At 42.4% G+C, this 18297-nt stretch overlaps 1 protein-coding gene across 1 annotated transcript; it reads right to left on the bottom strand.

Annotated features, from left to right (window-relative positions):
• Nucleotides 1-958: 958 nt before the first annotated feature.
• On the bottom strand, nt 959-9525 carry CHMP1B (charged multivesicular body protein 1B). Its single transcript, XM_061445674.1, has 8 exons — nt 9416-9525; nt 6784-6881; nt 5773-5919; nt 5035-5103; nt 4577-4684; nt 3553-3596; nt 2699-2771; nt 959-1653 (listed from the first exon to the last, which is right to left on the bottom strand). The coding sequence occupies exons 1-8, from the start codon at nt 9429-9431 to the stop codon at nt 1609-1611; spliced, it is 600 nt and encodes a 199-aa protein (XP_061301658.1). The 5' UTR covers nt 9432-9525; the 3' UTR covers nt 959-1608.
• Nucleotides 9526-18297: the final 8772 nt, after the last annotated feature.

The following is an 18297-nucleotide window of genomic DNA, read 5'->3' on the forward strand; positions in this document are numbered from 1 at the left end:
ACTGGGAATTCCAAGTGATCCTGAACACCAGTGAACTCAGAACTAATTCCCAGTCTAGTGCTTTACACCTTCCTTCACCCCTACAAAGACAGAACAAAAAAATAAGCCTCAAAAGTCAGAAAGGAAATTTTAGCATCACTGTTTATCACAACACATCACGACCAGTCTCAGCTACAGATTTCTACAACTATTTATTCACAACTGCAGCAAGTGTTGGAAGCTACTGAAAGAAGCCAGTAGATTCCCTTAACTGTGCAGAAATACAAAGGTATTACTAAAACATACTAGCTTCTCCATACAACCACAATACTACAAATGATGTTATTTTACCTGCAGAGAGCAACATTGTACCTCAAAAACTGAGGTATAATAGCTGTTCTTAATGCAACCTAACCCCCTTCAACTGAGCTGGCCCATGCCACTCACCTACATCTCACCTGACACAAAGCGCAGAGGAGCAAAAGCTGATCTAAGGGTCTTCTCCTGGTTGGAGAAGACAGGGTTGTACCCCAACTGCTGAAGGAGGACTGAAGAGCTGAACCTGAGGAAGAGCACTTCCGTATTTTTCACGTATGGAAAAGCACTGAAGCACAGAATATGATCACAAGACTTGTCCTTATGTATAAAGAAGTGACAAGATTAAAAGCAAAGACAGAGTAAGAAGGAATGGAGAAAAGCAGGCTTCAGTTATTTCATATAAGGCTTCTGAGCTCAAATCTATAAAACCAGATAGCATTAGCTCCCTGTTAACAGGAACTAGATGTTGACAGAAAAGCGATGGGAGTGGCATAACACCATTAGCTCCCTGTTAACAGGAATTAGATGTTGACAGAAAAGAGGTGTGAGTGGCATAACTGGCTGCACCCTAGGATGCTGAGAAGCAAGCAAAATGAAGAACCTATAGCACTTGACATTATTCTACAAGCAAGCTGCAACATTCAACAGAACTGACAAAGAGTTGAAAAATATATTTTATTCCTCCTGTACTGAAGTGATGACACTGTACAAGTTCCCAATTATATGAAAACAGCTTTTATAATTAATTTTTTAACTAAACCATTAATTTCAGCACAATTACCCTAGCTTTAAATAACTAAAAACCTCAAAGTATTTGATTTAACAAGCGTATTTTCCATGAACTCCACACTGTCCACCCTTGCGTGTTCCAGGAGTTTGGCTGTGTAAGAAAGTTAACAACTATCATCTGAACTGAATACATCAGTTCTCCAACCATAAGCAGTTCTCATAATTAAAAAAAAAATAAAAAATCACTTCATAATTTAGAATATTTATCAATGACACCCTGCTTTTCCTTTAGCTAAAATGTACCAACATTACCAGCTGGCTTAAAACATCAACTTGCTTTTGTGAAAAAAGCTTGCAAAAATATATCAACTTCAAAATGTACAGGAAAGGACATTAAAGAGCTGATATATTTGGGTTACTTAATGAATTTTAGAAACAGTAGCAAGCTAGGAGTGAAGAACCCTATATTACAAGTATTCAAATATCTAAGCCATACTGTATACACCTCTTTTGTGTAGTGAAGGAACAGCTACAGAAAGGGTGTTTTGAAAGCATATACAAAGAACTGCAGCTTTGTTTGACTTAAACTTGATCACGTAGGCGGGCCAGTCTCTGTGACAGCTCATCCTGCAGAATTGCAAAACACAAAGAAACCAGCTATCAGTAACATGAAAATTCAGTTTTGCAAAGCTCTGCAATGGTCTAGCAATCTGGATGTCAGTGTCTGGATAATCAGAAATTCTCTAATGCACAAGACTTAAAGATTTGCTTAAGACCTCGAGAACGACTGCACTAGAGGTCCATACAGATACCTTATCTCCAGTGGTAGACATCTAGGAAGGAGTTTCAGAAGACAGCAAGCAGAGATAGGGCTGGGTTTGTTTGTAGTTTTTATATGTATCATCTTTGCAAGTGCAAATCACCTCTTACAGAACGCCTCCTTATTTGGATGTAGCCTTGGCTGACCAAGGCTGGTATGCAACTTAACTGCTGCAGCATGACAGCAGCAGGTCTAACTGTTTTAGGGGACCTAGCACAAGGTGAAACTGAACCTTTCAGACAACCTGGGATACCTGGGGTTTCCCAGAGATGGGTCAGTTAAGCTAAAGTTCCCTAAAGCCTTTTCCACGAAGGATGACAGAAATAAACTGTTCTCTTTTCATTCCCTCAAATGTGTTCCTCCAGAATGGGAAAAGCAACTCACCAGAAGGTCTGTGCAACCCTGATATCAGGATCTGCTCATGCACAAGAAATTCTAAGCGCTCATCTACAGCAAATGTGGAATCTTTGCCACTAGTCTCTGAAGACCTTCCACACGTTAAAGGGAAAAAAACCCAAACTCCTTACGTATGCTATAGGAGATGGCTGGATTCCTTAACTTTGGAGTAGGCAGGAGAGTCAACCATTTGGAACTCTCTGAAATAACCTTTCAAAAATAAACCTGGAACATCTAAATTTTCTGGATTTACAAATCAGTTGTATAGTTTGTTTATTAAAGTTGTATTGTTAAAGTTATTTTAACTGCACGATTATTTTAACTACATGCTATTTCTTTGGGACAGCTAAAATCTAATTACACTTCAGCAAGCCTGTTTTGATTGAGTGAAGCATTAAACGTCATAATACCACATTTCTCCAGAAAATATTGATTCCAATGGAATCAAATGTTTACCTGTTCTGCTGAGGCAACGCTTGTACCAACAGAACCTGTCTGTCCTTGAGGTAGTTCCATGTTCAGATCAAGACTAATAAGAGAAACAAAACAAAAAGCCCAAGTCAGGCATACATGGCTACAGGAAGAAGCACAGTAATTGACAAGCAGAGGAATACTGAGAGAGCATGAGGCCACCCACATCCCATGAATGCTGTACTCCAGCTAGACAACTTCATCAATAAATTTGACTCATTGCAAAGAAAAGTCATATATTATAAATAGCTCAATTAATTCGACTCAATCAGGACTGAGCAAGATAGCTGTTTAACAGAGGTATCAGACACGGCATGCTCATGAATGACAAAATATGCTCAAGCCAATACTGACAGTTTTAACTTCCGTGTCACCAAGAAGCCAAGTAAAAGTCTCTGAAATATTTCACTATAACCCTAAAGGCTTAAATATGTCATGACAACCTGTTTTGCAACATCTGGCTTATGAGAGCCGAACTACAGGAAGTTTTGATGTGGTAAGAGGGGTGGAAAAAAGAGAAAATTCTGGAGAAACAAGCAATTGCCAATCCAAGTAAATAATGAAACCCTGTCACCACATGACAAGTGACATGTGATTTTAGGCTTCTGCACAATAACCCTTGCATCCTGACACTCACAGCAGCTCTGAGTGAGAACAGAATGAAATACCAGCAACTAAACTATTACAAGAATTATATCCAGAGATGAAAGAAAAACAGTGATTCGTCTTCTCTTCCAAGAGACAGAACCATATAAAACAAGGGTATCTGACCTTGAAGTTAACCAGGAAGGACTGCTGGATCCAAGATTTAATCAAGCAATAGTCAAAATTTTACCTACCCTGCTTCATCTGCCATTTCCTGTAGAAGCATATCCACTTGGTTCTAGAGCAAAGAAGAAAAAGCTGATTGTTGCATACTGTAGCTTATGACCTCTTCTGTTAAATCTTGAGTGAATGGGGATTACTTTAACAAAACTGATTTAAAGGTAAATGCCTTTTACAGGACACCAGAAGGGCCTGTATGAACTCAAAAATAATGAGTAGAGGTGCTCAGCCTGTTAAAATCCATTTATTGAGTCCTAGCTTCCAAAATAATGAGCTCTAGCTTTCAAAGAATTAAACTTACCCATGAAAACCCTCAAACTTACACTTGAATATTCCAAGTGTGGATTATTAGCTACTAAAACACTGCTTTGCACAACATGGAAAAAAGCTCATCTCCAATAGATCTGGTTTACTGGATTTGGGTTTAGGTTTAATTTATTGACAAAGCACTATCTCCAGTAAATTTCTCTCTCTGTCAAAACCTCTGTGAGAATAGCAGATTTAGTTCCTTGTGGAATAGCACAAGGGAACGGCTGCTAGGAATTCTTAACTATGTCAAGCATTATTTAAAGATTTATTTTAGTAAACACACTCCCACAAATTGGAAGTATGTAATTAACAACCTTTCCATTGCATATACCACTACTAATTTGGTGGTGACTAATGTCATGTCATTAGCATCAGTGAGTTAGAACTATTTATTTTCTCACAGCATATTCTGTTTTGATAATTAAAGCTGTAGTGTCTTCTGGTTCACAACTCTGCTTATTTAGTAGGAGGGTTAAGGTTTTCAAGATATAATATAAAATAAAGCCTGCTATAAGAGTGAAATAGACCAAAATACATGTATGTGATCCTCTCTACTTGTGACAATAATCTGCAATATTCTCTTTGTCACAAAAAAGCACAAAGCAAAAGTGAAAAGGCTCCAGCTGCTGCTACTTCTCGAAGTAGATAGAAAGCAGAGAATCAGACATTTCCATACATTTAGACACAAAGTTTAAAATCACCTTAAAAAAAAAAAAAAAAAATTCTTACCTGTGGTGTTGTTAGTGTAGTAGTGTTGCTCATTGTGTCTTCCATCTGTTGTGTCTGAACATCTAGTGTTTCAAATTGATGCTCAAATTTATCCATTAGTGCAGATATCTATAAAAAACATCAAATCAATGTTCTGCAAGTAACAAAAGAGAAATATCTCTCAACTGGTAAAAAGAGAACCACAGTACAAGGGCAATCAGCTTTCAGAGATCAGAAGCTTGCTCGCCTCCCCACATCAAGTGTGAAGTTGATCTTATGCTGCAGTTCAAGCAGATTGGTCAGGGCCCTGTTCAGCCAAGTTCTGAGCATCTCCATTTATGAAGACTTCACAACTTATTCTAGGACCTACCCCACTGCAAAAACCTTTTCTCTTCAGTGGAATTCCCCTTTTTAAGACTTGTGTCTGTTGCCCTTTCTGCTTCTGACATGCAGCTCCCAAGAAAAGTCCATCTATTTACCTTTTCCAAGTTCATGCTCTTCAGTGTGGCATCCATAGACTTAACTACCCCTGCCATTGACTTTGTTACCTGAAATGAGGTAAAGGAGAATATTACAATGGAAGAAAAATGAGCAGTTTCTTACCAAGCTCTCTTCTCTAAAGCCACAGACTTTCTACAGTAGCAAGTAGTAGGGCACCCACTACTGCCATCTAGAACACCACTTTTTTATAGCTCGTAAAATTCTACAAATTAACCACTTGAAATATGCATTCTGAGCTGAAACTCAATAGAAAATGACGTGTATATGGCATTAGCTTCCTGTTAGGTCTCAAGACCTACCAATATTAAGGGACCTATTTAGTATACAGATCACAGAATAAACTCTCTGGCTGAAGAGCAGTACAGTCATTTACCATAAAAAACTACTTGAGCTAAAAACAATCTCTGATGTCATAAGTCCTACAACATGTCTTCATGTATTTGGAAGGGGAGCAATATCTTTGCAAAATAATCAGAAGTGTAACCAGTAAAACACACTGTCTGCTGGTAACAGCTAAAAAAAGTTACTAGCTACAAAATATAGTGGATAGCAATCTACTCCTAAACAGCAGCTGCCAAGGTGATTCCAGTAGCTGATTTACTACTGACTACATCTGAAACCAAAACTGAAACTTCTCAGGTCATTACAGACAGAATTAAGTCACTTCTAAGACCAGAGGTCTCATCCTTGCAATAGATTTGTGAAAACAGGCTTACCTTGCCCATTGTCACTGCAGTCTGAACTCTTGCTGCTACAGCATCTACCCTGGCACTCATGCGCAAGAAATTGATGGCTTGATTCTTCTGTCGGATAGCATTTTCTGCATGTATCCGTGCGACTTCCATGTTACCCTTCTGAATTGCCTGAAAAAAAAGAAAAAAGTATTTTAACCTTCCCTGATCCTGTGTGATTCCCGAGTACCATATTAGTATTGAAAGAAGCATCTAAATAAGGTCAGTCTTTCTCAAGCAAAAAGGAAGTACAAAGCTTTATAGGCTCCTTTCATACCACCTTTTGATATCCCAAGAGAAAGATGCAGCAAGTACCAAATGCCTAACAGCTAAGAGGAAGCACACAAAGCTAAACATTATGAAGTACTTGTAGTTTCTTCAATATTTCAAGTATATTGCAGTGTCTTTTCTACTAAAACAGAAAATAAACCCCTCCTTCCTCCCTGTAAGCTCTCAGACTTTCCAAGATGTGAACTCCTGACTTCTTTTCAAGGATGCTATCTGACATGCACTTCAAGTAAGAGGCTTTACACAGCTACACAAACATGATTTTCTCATTCCCAAGGACATTTTCAGTATCGAGACCCAAAGACATATGCAGTTGGCACTGCTGTAACTCACGGCCAAAAACAGTAAAAAAAATGTAGCCTCTCTCTTTACTACTTCCAAGGACTCAAAAACTATTTTTAAGTTCCTCTTCATAAACCCTTTCAGTTCAAGATGATAAACAATAAGATTAAACATTTTTAACTTCGAGAACAACAGTTGCTAACAAAATACATAAAACAATCTTCTCAGGAAGAACAGGCCACAAGCTGTGCAAGAGGACGCACAAGAATGTATCCTCATATTTCTTAAGTATGGGAAGATTAATAATAATGTATTTAAAATCACAAACATCTACCAAGGTATTATTAGCGTGTGTACCAGGAAGATGGTAAAATCTGCCATAATCTGTAAAGAGATATAAAGAGTTGTTTCAGATTCACTGCTTACCTTTTTAATTTTAGCTTTCTCAGCCTTTTCTTCTTTGTCGCATTTTTTTGAGTTCCTGTTGAGTTCCTTTGCAGCAAACTTCAAATTAAACAGATGTTCTGCGGCGCAAGTTAAGGGTTCAAAAACAGGATCAACACTTTCATCACAGTATTTTGCCCTCCTGTTTGAAGTGCTACCAAACCTGTCTTTCCCTGTTAGTGATATTAAAACTTGGAAAATATTACTTAAATAAGCCCCTGAAATTCACACAGTAAGGAGACCTACCAAGCTATTTTACAATTATAATGCCACTTATCATCTGGGTTCTAAAATGCAAGGCCATAAAACATAAGTTCAGATCTCAAACTGGCTCCGTTTAACAATCAAATTTACTTCAGACTGATAAATACAACAAACCAAACATCCCACAAGAGGAACTGAAAGTCTTGCTATGCAAGGTACTTTCACTCACACACCTAGAGTCCTGACCTCTCAGACATACTAAAGTGCAGTTCACTGGCCTGCCTGGAACACCCCCACCTGAAAAAGCCAGCCACTGAGGAACAAGATAAAATAGCCATGCAAAAACAAATGGGGGTGGCTGCCCATGCCTGAGTACAAAGCAGGAGGAAGGGCTGCCCTTTGAAGCCACAGTATGATCTTGGGTTTAAATTGCTCATGCAGCTTCTTCACAGAGCAGCCTCCCAGCCCTGGGTCATGTGAGCAATTCTGGGGACCCAGCAGCTCTGGCATCTGACTTTTGGGGAAAGAACACCAAAGCAAGAGAAACTTCTCTTTTTAAAAGGTCCAAGTCCTGCTTAATCGTAAAGGTCTAAGACAACAACAGAACAAAACTTCTTAGTGTCTTAGAATGACAGCATGAAACCGCTGCTGACAGGGAATAAATTATCTCCGGTAAAAATAATAATTAAAACACTATACTCTTGAAATGCTGCTGCTGAAAGCTTCTAAATAAGGTCAGTCTTTCTCAAGCAAAAAGGAAGTACAAAGCTTTATAGGCTCCTTTCATGCCACCTTTTCATATCCCAAGAGAAAGATACAGCAAGTACCAAATGCTTAATAGCTAAGAGGAAGCACACAAAGCTAAACATTATGAAGTACTTGTGGTTTCTTTAATATTTCAAGTATATAAATTACTCCAGAACTGTTTTTTCACTTTAAAGCCCAGCCACACATCTTGGAGCTCTGACAGCAACCTGAATACATTAGGAAGTCTACTGATGTATTTGTTACCCTATAAACATCATAAGCAGGCCACAGAATGTAACAGCTCTGCCCATATGCTGAGGATACCTGTTAAGGTAGCTGCCAGGAACACCAGAATTTCTGCCTGCATTTCAATTTCTCCACTTTAAAAGCTAGGTCACCATCCCTTTCACCAGCAGTATGTGTACTGCACTGAGCCACGGATTAGGTCACCTACCAAACAGGAAAACACCTTTAGGTTGTTCATTCAAGCATTACTTCAGGTCCGAGACTGGAAGAACCAGGTAAAACATGACACCACCTGTTTACACCGATTACACTGAAACACCATTTCAGAACAGTTTATTTGGAAGTTACTTCCTCAGTTCCTCACTTGGGCCATCAACCTGTGGCTTTAGCTCACCGTCACCTCCACAACTCTCCCCTCCCACCAGGAGCACACAGTTGCTCCTCCCTTGAAGCATCTTTCTCAACGTACCATAAACAAAGTGAAACTGAACTTGAACTTCCACCATTAACCATGACTCACAGTCACCTGTTCCAGCTCTCCATCAGGCCCTACCACAACAACAGCAATGCTGAGCACTTGCAGGCACACCTCAACCCCATCAGGACCTCTGTAACCTTTAAAGCTTTTTTTTTGCCCCTGCACATTAAGATCGTTTTATACAGCAAGAACGTTTAAATTTACCCTCAAGGTTTTTCCCTGTGTGTAACTTCTCAACAGCAGGAAGCACAGCAGGATTTGTTCAGCCGGCAGCAGTTGCTGTCTAGGGCGGACATCTGTCCAGCCTGTATACACACACTATAGCAGTCAGGTGTCCCCAGTACACAATTTGCACAACTCTGCCCTTTTCGGCCACAGGGACCGGGCTGTCATTTGGTGCTGCCTGGGAGAGATGCCACCCCCTTCTCGCCCCCCGCTAACGCTTGCTGACCTTGCCTTGCCAAAACAAGATAAGCTTCCCCTTCCCCTCTCCCTCCCGGCAGTGAGGGCAGCCCCCAGGTTCCGAGGCACGTCTCCAGGCAGTGTCTCACGCACCGCCCAAACCCTCCTTCTCCTCCCGGCAAAGCCCCTCTGAGGCGGGCCCAGGCCCCCGCCGCCCCCATGAGGGACAAGGCGCGCTTCCCCAGTCCCACCCCTCCCTGTCGCATGTCGGGGGCTCCTCCCCGGGCGGAGCGGCCTCGCACGCCACTGCCGCCCGCCCCACAGTGAGCACCGGCCCCACAGTGAGCACCGGCCCCACAGTGAGCACCGGCCCAGTGCCGTCGGCTCCCAGCTCCGCTCCCCCCGGCCCGGCCCGGCTCAAGCCGCGGTCCCTACGCCCTGAGGGCCGCCAGCCGCCGGCCCCCGCAAGGAAGCGCCAAGAGGGACCGGCCCCAGCGGCGGTGCGGACACTGAGGGGGCTCCGCGCCCCGAGGATACTCTCCATGTTGGACATGGCGGCGGGCGGCTCCACGGCGCTCCGGCAGCCCGGCGGACGGGAGGGAAGCGGCGGGGCGGCACGGCCCGTGCTTGGTGCTATCGCGGCTCCTGCTTCCGCCTGCCCCGCCCCGCTATGCGCAGCCGCGCCGAGCTGAACCTGGCCCGGGACGCGCCTGCGCGCGGGAACACGTGCGTGTCACAGCGGGGCGTGTGCGCTTCAGTCCTAAAGCCGCGGGGTAGATCCGGTAACCCCGGGCTGTGGGGCGCTATGGAGGGTGCCTTAAAGCTCATCCAGCCCCAACCCTGCCACGGGCAGGGACACCTTCCACTAGAGCAGCTTGCTCCAAGCCCCTGCGTCCAACCTGGCCTTGAACACTGCCAGGGATGGGGCAGCCACAGCTTCTCTGGGCACCCTGTGCCAGCGCCTCAGCACCCTCACAGGGAAGAGCTTCTGCCTAAGAGCTCAGCTCAATCTCCCCTCTGGCAGGTTAAAGCCATTTCTCCTTGGCCTGTCCCTACATCCCTTGTCCCAAGGCCCTCTCCAGGTTTCCTGCAGCCCCTTTAGGCACTGGAGCTGCTCTCAGGTCTCCCCTTCAGGAGCCTTCTCTTCTCCAGGCTGACCCAGCCCAGCTCTCTCAGCCTGGCTCCAGGGCAGAGCTGCTCCAGCCCTCGCAGCATCTCTGTGGATTCCTCTGGCCTCGCTCCAGCAGCTCCACGTCCCTCCTGTGCTGCTGCCCCAGAGCTGGATCAGGACCGCCGGGGGGGGGCGCTCCCTTGGTGCCTCTCCCGGCTCAGGGAGTGCAGCTGCAACCTCAGCCCCTCAGCTGCTTATTTAATATAATAATATTTAAAATACATTAATATAATAATATATATTAATCATATTTAAATTATAGTAAAATATTTTATCCTATGATATAATTAATGTAATAATTATTATACAACAGGTCATATATGTATTTGTTTCTATACAAGCACACGTACATGAAATCTTCAGGTGTGTAACACACAGATAACATTTTATTGGCTTTACCTATAAATTATTTATAGGCCTTTCCTAGAATTTCTTTATACTTCCGTTTAAAAATCCTGTTCTCTTTTTAAGATGTTCCCCTCTGAGGTTACGGTGTTAAGTTTCATTTCAAATATAGCGAAATGCAATATTAATCCACTGTCATACTTTTTAAAGTGATAAAACAGTTTAAACTTGACAAGCAATAACATCAAATTCTGATGCACTGAGGAAAGCCTTGATAACTTGTCACATCCAATTTTTCTGTTGCTACTCTTTCTTTCCTGCCAGTAGGAAACCAGTGGAATTACCTTTCAAGGGAAGCAGACTGCTATTCCATGAAGCTAATTAAATGAACTATAAACCCCACACAATTATTTCTGCATGGCTGGTTTCCCTCCACTGCGTTCTGTGGAGTGTGTCCTACCCACAGCTGAGGGCTGCTCTGGGACACGGAAATCTCAGCTCTTCCCTTTGAGGCTGGACAGAATGGAACTGGACTAAGTTGCAAAATTTTAATACACTGGGGAAAAGGGATTTAACCTGAAAAAAGGAGATCGTGATTTAACACCCACTGCAGTTGCTAGAAGAATTTTCACATGCTTGAAGTTCTGCAAATGTTCACAGAAACAAGATCAGAGAACTTAATCTTCTTCAGAGTGCTGAGGATGATCTGTATAAAACCTCTGGTACAAACATTTGTCATCAGACTGTATTTTTATCATATTTACAAATGAGTTGAGAAATTCTGCAGTTTATTGCCCGTATTTCAGTATACCTAACTAAAAGTTACCCACTAAGTGTGCAGCATTTCAGCATTTCTCTTCAGGTCACGTAGAAACAAAGACCAAGCAAAGGTTGTGTTCAGTGTTGAATTGCTGGAGAAGTCATTTCAGAAGCTCGTGACAGTCGCTTTCATAATTGGTAATTCCTCCGGCAAGTTGAATTAGTTTCTTGAGTCACCTTGCTGAGTCACTGTGATATCTCCAGATGCAGGTTTTTCCCTATTGCCATCTCTCTCAGACAGGAGCTGTTAACAGAAGTGCTGCGATGTCATAATTATTAAAAGACTGAGAGTCTGAACTAGTAATTTTGAAAGAACTAAGGAGGACTCTCATTTACTGCATTACACATTAACAACAGCGTGACTTTATGCCCAGACCCCTTCTGAGAACTGGAACACCCCCCCCCCCCCAACCCTATCTCTCCAAACAAGAAAGAACAAAATGTCAGCAGTATTCATCATATCTAATAAACCATTCAATGCCCAGAAAAGAGTGGAAGAAGAAGGTCTTCTGCCTTTGAATTTGCTGCGAGATAGAACGTAATTATAGGAACAGAACTTCAAAGATAAAGTTCACAGGCATATCATTAGCTGAAGGGCTTTCTTCATCCTTCACATCACTGTCAGAGAATGTATTTCTGATTGCCTCCAACTTTTCATTAAATAACTGTTTTGAACAGGATGAGGTAAAATGAATCACAGAATCATAAAATCATAGAATGGTTTGGGTTGGAAAGTCCCTTAAGATCATCCAGTTCCAATCCCCTGTCATGGGCAGGATGCCTCACACTAGATCATATCGTCCAAAGCTCTGTCCATCCTGGCCTTGAACACTGCCAGGGATGTTGCATTTACCACTTCTTTGGGCAACCTGTTCCAGCGCCTCACCACCCTCACAGTAAAGAACTTCTTCCTTATGTCTAACCTGAACTTCCCCTGTTTAAGTTTAAACCTATGACCCCTTGTATTATTGCTACAGTCCCTGATGAAGAGTCCCTCTTCAGCATTATACATCCCAGTTCGATAAAAAAAATACAGATTATATATTTTAAATTCTTTTTTGTTGGAGTTTTTTTTTTCACTGCCTTTTATTTCTTTGGATACATAAGGCTAGAGTCTCACTTGCTAGTGTTCCAAACAGCAGATCAGACATTGACAGCCACTGAGGAGCTGGGCTCTAATCTTCTGTGATCCTAAAAGACCTCTTGTTGAGTCAATTGAACTAACCATAAGCTAAACCTCCATGACTGTCACTATTCCAGAAGAACACTGGGGCAGTTAATAATCCTCTTGGATCCATCCCCAGAAGAACAGCTGCCAACACTGCTGTTCAACTATCATCTCATCTAGCAGCATCAAAGGGAAAAAAATCAGCTATCTGTCAATTGAAAATGATACAGTCTTGACATCTCCCATTAGAGGAGTGTCATAAACTTGATTTCTGATAACACTTGACGTACCCAAAAGGGACAGCTGCTCAACCTAAAAGCTGAAGGCACTGCTACTCATATGGAACACCTTCTGCTCAGTACAGACCCTAACATTCTTGTGGTCAGACTATATGCTTGCTGCAGGGTAACAGTAATGATGGTTCCCAGAGTTAAATGCACCATGTTTTAGAGGAGTATAATTTGCAGATAGGATTAGGCCAAGATATATTTCTCCTCAAGACCTGTTCTTCTGTAGAGGTTTCTGTTCTTCTGCTTTAGGTTTCATTCATCATTTCATTTAGGTGAAATAAGCCATCAGACTAGGGCTTTTTTTTCTTGAACAACTCATTCTAGCTCACATAACTAGATTAATCCTGCTAAAACCTGAAAAACATCCTTGCTGATTTATTGACTGATCCACTTTGAGTGCCATTAGCCTTCAGAATAGGGAAGCAACTGCATTTCTTGAATTGAATGTATAAAACTCTTTCTAGTGTACAAATAGTCCTTGTCAATGCGAAGTCATCTGGTTGTTACACAAATTGATATTAAGATTCTGATTCTTCTTCCAAACTGAGTATAGTCTTAATGTCTTTGGGCTGGTAATTGGAAGCTGTTAGAAGTGGTTAAAATTCGTCAGTGCTAAGAAGATTGATCTTCGCTATGTCCATCAGAGGAGGCTTTATTCAGATACTAGAATGCTCTGTAAAAATGCTGATTTATTACTTCGTAGCTAGCTAGGCTTTCAGACTTGAAATCACATTTTTTCTTCATGAGAATGAATTTATCAATAAGTTCCTAAACACGGGTATCTGTATTCTTAATAACAGGGTGTCAGAAAAGGTGGTGTTGTGGGAAGTTTAATCCTGCTTTATGATAATTCAAGTTTGCATTTATTTATTAGGATCAACCTATGCCTTTTAAATTCTTGATGTAGTGAAGAGGATTTCATAGATATGCCTATGAGCGTTATGTAGCTGTGGCTTTTTATGGGAATACAGCAGGAATAAATCGCTTTGTTTCGTTGCTTCTGAAAAGTCCATATAAAAGCAGTTAAAAATGAGAACCTTTCCTACTTGGTGCTTGGGCCAGGACACCAGGTTTGAGACTGAGTCAGGGAGTCTGGAGGACTTCCCTGAGTTACCTTCTTTGTGAGGATGGCAACATAAGAAGCAGTGGCCCCATGGACGGGGCACAGGCACAGCAGCGCTGTGAAGAGAGCTCGCTTCCTGTGGTTTTAATGTGATGTTCTGCTGAAGCATCTCAGGCAAAACCCTGCCAATAAAGTGATAAATAAACCTGATCTGACAGCTTCCTCATTTATCCCCACTGTGCGAAATTCCTGTATGAGCAGCCTGTGGGTATGGGAATAATGTGGGAGAACTTCTAGTAAATTAACTGTAGGGAGTGTGGCAGAAGGCACGTTTGAGCAAAGCTAGTAGCAGTACTTATTCTAGCTTGTGTCTCGGGAGTCTGAATTCATAATGATAGAGATTGCTGAGTCCTGACTGTAAAAGCTTTGACATACCTGTGGGTGACAGACACGTGGTGACGAGTAGTGTCCCCGCTCTGCTTTTAACAGGAGAGCTCTGTGGGAAGGACCTTTTAGGAGGTGGGGAAAGATGCAGTTACAGTATGTGATTTTCTGGATCTGATCCACGTTGATGGATAATTCTCAATATTACTAGTTCCCAGAAGCAACTATTACTGCCTTTAGTTTTAAAACCAAACCTGTGGAGAGATGTAGCAGAGATTTAACATATTTAATAGAGAGCTAAGTGTGATCAGACTGGTCCTGCATGAACAGTCCAATGGAAACCAACCTCCTAGAAGCTTGTGCAATAATCCTAATGATTACTGCTTACTTAAATGAGTAAGGATTTCCATCGTCAGAAACAGACACTAGATCATTGAATATCCACATTTATTTTCCTATAATATTACTGGAACTCTTTAACTGGGACGTGATTTGGAGGTGGCAGCAACGTTGGATAGGAACTATTAGTGTGATCATCTACTCTGGAAAAAAAAATTATTCACTTCAGTGATGTCAAAGAGAAGTAAAACTGACCTGATTATCCACAACAACGGGATAGAAGAAAGCAGCAAACACTGCTCAGAAATAGGAGCATAGAATGTTTTACCTCAATCAAACCTGAAAAAGCACAAATTAGATTCATGCAGCTGACACAGGAGGGAGCCAGCTGGGCTGCAGCCTCCTCACTGCCTCTCAGGACGCAAGCCAACAGAACCAAATTCCAACTTCAACCCTTCTTCCTTCACTGCTGCTGAAAAAATACCTTCTGGTGATGGGCTCCTTTCTGTCCTTCCCATTTGCTTGAGAACACGACCCTCCTGCACAGCTGATCTGTTACAAACCAATGCACAGCATGACTGCTTTCCTTCCTTTTCTCTTACATTATTCACAGCAGCAGAGATAACATGGGCACCGTTTCATGTCCTTTGTCTAATGTCTTGCCTGGGCACTGGGAGGAAAAACAGAGGCAGGAGGGAGAGGACTATGTATGCTGCCGAGAAGTCACTCTGTTCTCTGTCTTCACTGCTGGCTGCCCCTGGTGAAGAGTCAGAGGAAGTATAGAAAGACATAATCAAGCTATAAAATCCTCACGGAGAAACATGTTGGTGGCATGACACCACCAATAGAGAAGAGGTTCTTTAAGAGCTGGAGGTGACTTCAAGGGAAATTTAACCTCTCAAAGTTCAGAGGGCTGGTCAGTTGAGCAGTCTGATAAATAAGCTTAACCAGCTTAACTATGGAAAACTGCAAATTACTGCTTTGGATTTTTAAATTGTAAAAGTCTAGAGAAAGCACCCTGGTTTTTTTCTTTCCTTTTTACTCACACTATTAATTTTATTTTTTTTTTTAAACAACATTTAAATGGCTGGAAGATTGTAAATGAAATATGGCCAATGAAGCTCAATCATTGCCATGGCAACATTGGGGTTGCAGTTATGTCATGAGAAAAATAGATATTATTGCTTTGCAGTTGCATGGTCGGCTGAATATCTGTAGGCATTATATGAAGTGCTAGCATGTCCATTCACTCAACGGGAGATGAATTTCACCCCAAGCACCACCTTGTTCAAATAACAGTTATGCTGGAGTACAGCATATAACTGAATGCTTTAGGTGGTCTTCACTGTTTTCATTTATCCTACCTGCAGACAGAAGGTGCAGATTATTCTCTACAGAGTCCTGTCGCTTTTAAGAAGATTAAACAGATAAAGAGAAGATTTTAAGGATTATGGACCTGTTTATTATCAAATCCTATCAGTATTGCAGTGATCAAGAGACAAGCATCACTACTAGGGAAATGCAGTTTATTGGTTTTTTTTTCTCTGACATACATCACTGAATTTTCATAACTAAAAAGAAAAATGTACGCAGAGAAATTTGGAAGCAACACAGTATCAAGTGTAATTCGGCAGCCTAAGTTAAATATTTTCTCTGCTGTGGATGCAGATGTAAAGACATGCCAAGAAAAGATTGAAATTAAACTTATGTATTTTATATATTTGTAATTGTTTTATTTAACATACTGAAAGTACAGTAAAATATATAAACTGCATATTCTCTGCATGCTTTCATTTGAAATTTAATATTTTATATGAAGGGAATAAATATTGCAGTGCAAATTATACCAACGGGACCTCTTGAAATGCTGATCCCCTCGCTCAGGGGAACAGCCCAGTGCCATTGCTAGGAGCGTGGGGATAACCCTAACCTGTGTTCTACCTGGGCACTCCTGCAGGAGGTTGCCCAGGGGAGAAGCAGAGTTTGAACCGTTTTTGTTCAATGCTTCAAAGGTCCAAGTGCAGGGATTGGTGTGAGTTCTTGCCAGCAGCTGCTGTTGCTTCTCTGCTCCTCCTTGGCTCACATGGAGGGATCCCCATCCAGGTTCAGTCTGCTCAGATGGATACATCAAAACTGGGACAACTTTTATTTCTCCCTGCAGGGCTATCACTCAAAGGTGATGCCACTGCAGTTGGAGTGGTTAGACAAAAGCTACAGCTGAGAATTTGCTTCTGAATTTTGTAACCATTTAAGGTTTTAATTATTTTGCTTTGGTTTTAATTAATTGGAGATCCAGGTAAAAACTCAGTCCTTAGAAGGCATTTAAGAACTCTTTGTTGTAGCAGGTTAGCAGTGTGGTGCTGCTTTTCCATATTAAAAGGTTAGAAGGTGACTGGAAGAAGCAACTATGTTTTAAATGCCCAGTCTTCTTTGAAAGACTCCTTTACTTGAATGCAAACTCCTTTACTTGGGTTATCATTTTGGTTCAGTTTATTCCCTTGGGACAGCCAGCTTGCACTGCAGGCTGCTGCAAGAGGACGTGCAGCTTCTCTTCCATCCTTTTTCTCTCAGCAGCATCCCTGATGCCAGGAGTACAACTGCGGCTGGACCCTGGGACCGCAGCATGTGAGGGCAGCAGGGAATCCTCCTGGGCAGATCTCTGCCTGCTGCTGACTGCAAAGCTGTTGCCCTGTCACAGGCATAGAAAGAAAAGGCCCCTCTACCTCTCCAGCCCAGTGTAAATGCCTTGTATATAACACAGCAAAACAAAATATCTGGGCTGCGCAGCAGTGTTGCCTTCGGGCTTTTCCAGTTTGGCTCTGTTTCAGTAACTCCTCAGCTGGCCAGAAGCTGAATCTGGGGGCAGGATGAGACATTGCTTACAGTAACTCAATGTGAAGACCCTCCAGCCTGTCTCATCTAGGGAATAGTGATAATTTTGACATTTGAGTCACTGTTATTTGGCATCTGAATGACCTCCTGTTGGAAATTAATATAGCTGCTGACTAATCTCTGAACTATCAGTGCAGACTTTCTGCCTCTGTGAAATGAGAAGGAGTTTGCTGTATCTGTGTTTTTGAAAGATGAAGATGCAATTGTTGGCTTTTTCCAGCCAATAAAATTGTTACCACATTGGTTTACCTAACTTGTGCCCTCAGCAAGTTTGCTGATGACACCAAGCTGTGTGGTTTGGTTGATACCCTGGAGGGGAGGAATGCCATCCAGAGGGACTTGACATGCTTGTGAGGTGGGCTGATGCCAACCTCATGGAGTTTAACCATGCCAAGTGCAAGGTCCTACACCTGGGTCGGAGCAATCCCAGGCACAGCTACAGGTTGGGCAGAGAAGAGATTCAGAGCAGCCCTGCGGAGAAGGACTTGGGGGTGTTGGTCGATGAGAAAATGAACATGAGCCGGCTTCAGTGTGCGCTCGCAGCCCAGAAAGCAACTGTATCCTGGGCTGCATCAAAAGGAGCGTGACCAGCAGGTGGAAGGAGGTGATCCTGCCCCTCTGCTCTGCCCTTGTGAGACCTCACCTGGAGCATTGTGTGCAGTTCTGGTGTCCTCAACATAAAAAGGACATGGAACTGTTGGGACAAGTCCAGAGGAGGCCACAAGGATGATCAGGGGACTGGAGCACCTCCTGTATGAAGACAGGCTGAGAAAGTTGGGGCTGTTCAGCCTGCAGAAGAGAAGGCTGCATGGAGACCTCATAGCAGCCTTCCAGTATCTGAAGGGGGCCTGCCTACAAGGGTGCTGGAGAGGGACTCTTAACTAGGGACTGGGGTAATGGGTTAAAAATTAAACAGGGGAAGTTTAGATTTGATATAAGGAAGAAATT

The sequence above is a fragment of the Pezoporus flaviventris genome, unplaced genomic scaffold, assembly GCF_033815535.1.
Source record: "Pezoporus flaviventris isolate CSIRO_AGI_PZ_B2104156 unplaced genomic scaffold, CSIRO_AGI_Pfla_v1 ptg000005l, whole genome shotgun sequence".
In the NCBI taxonomy this organism is placed as follows: Eukaryota; Metazoa; Chordata; class Aves; order Psittaciformes; family Psittacidae; genus Pezoporus; species Pezoporus flaviventris.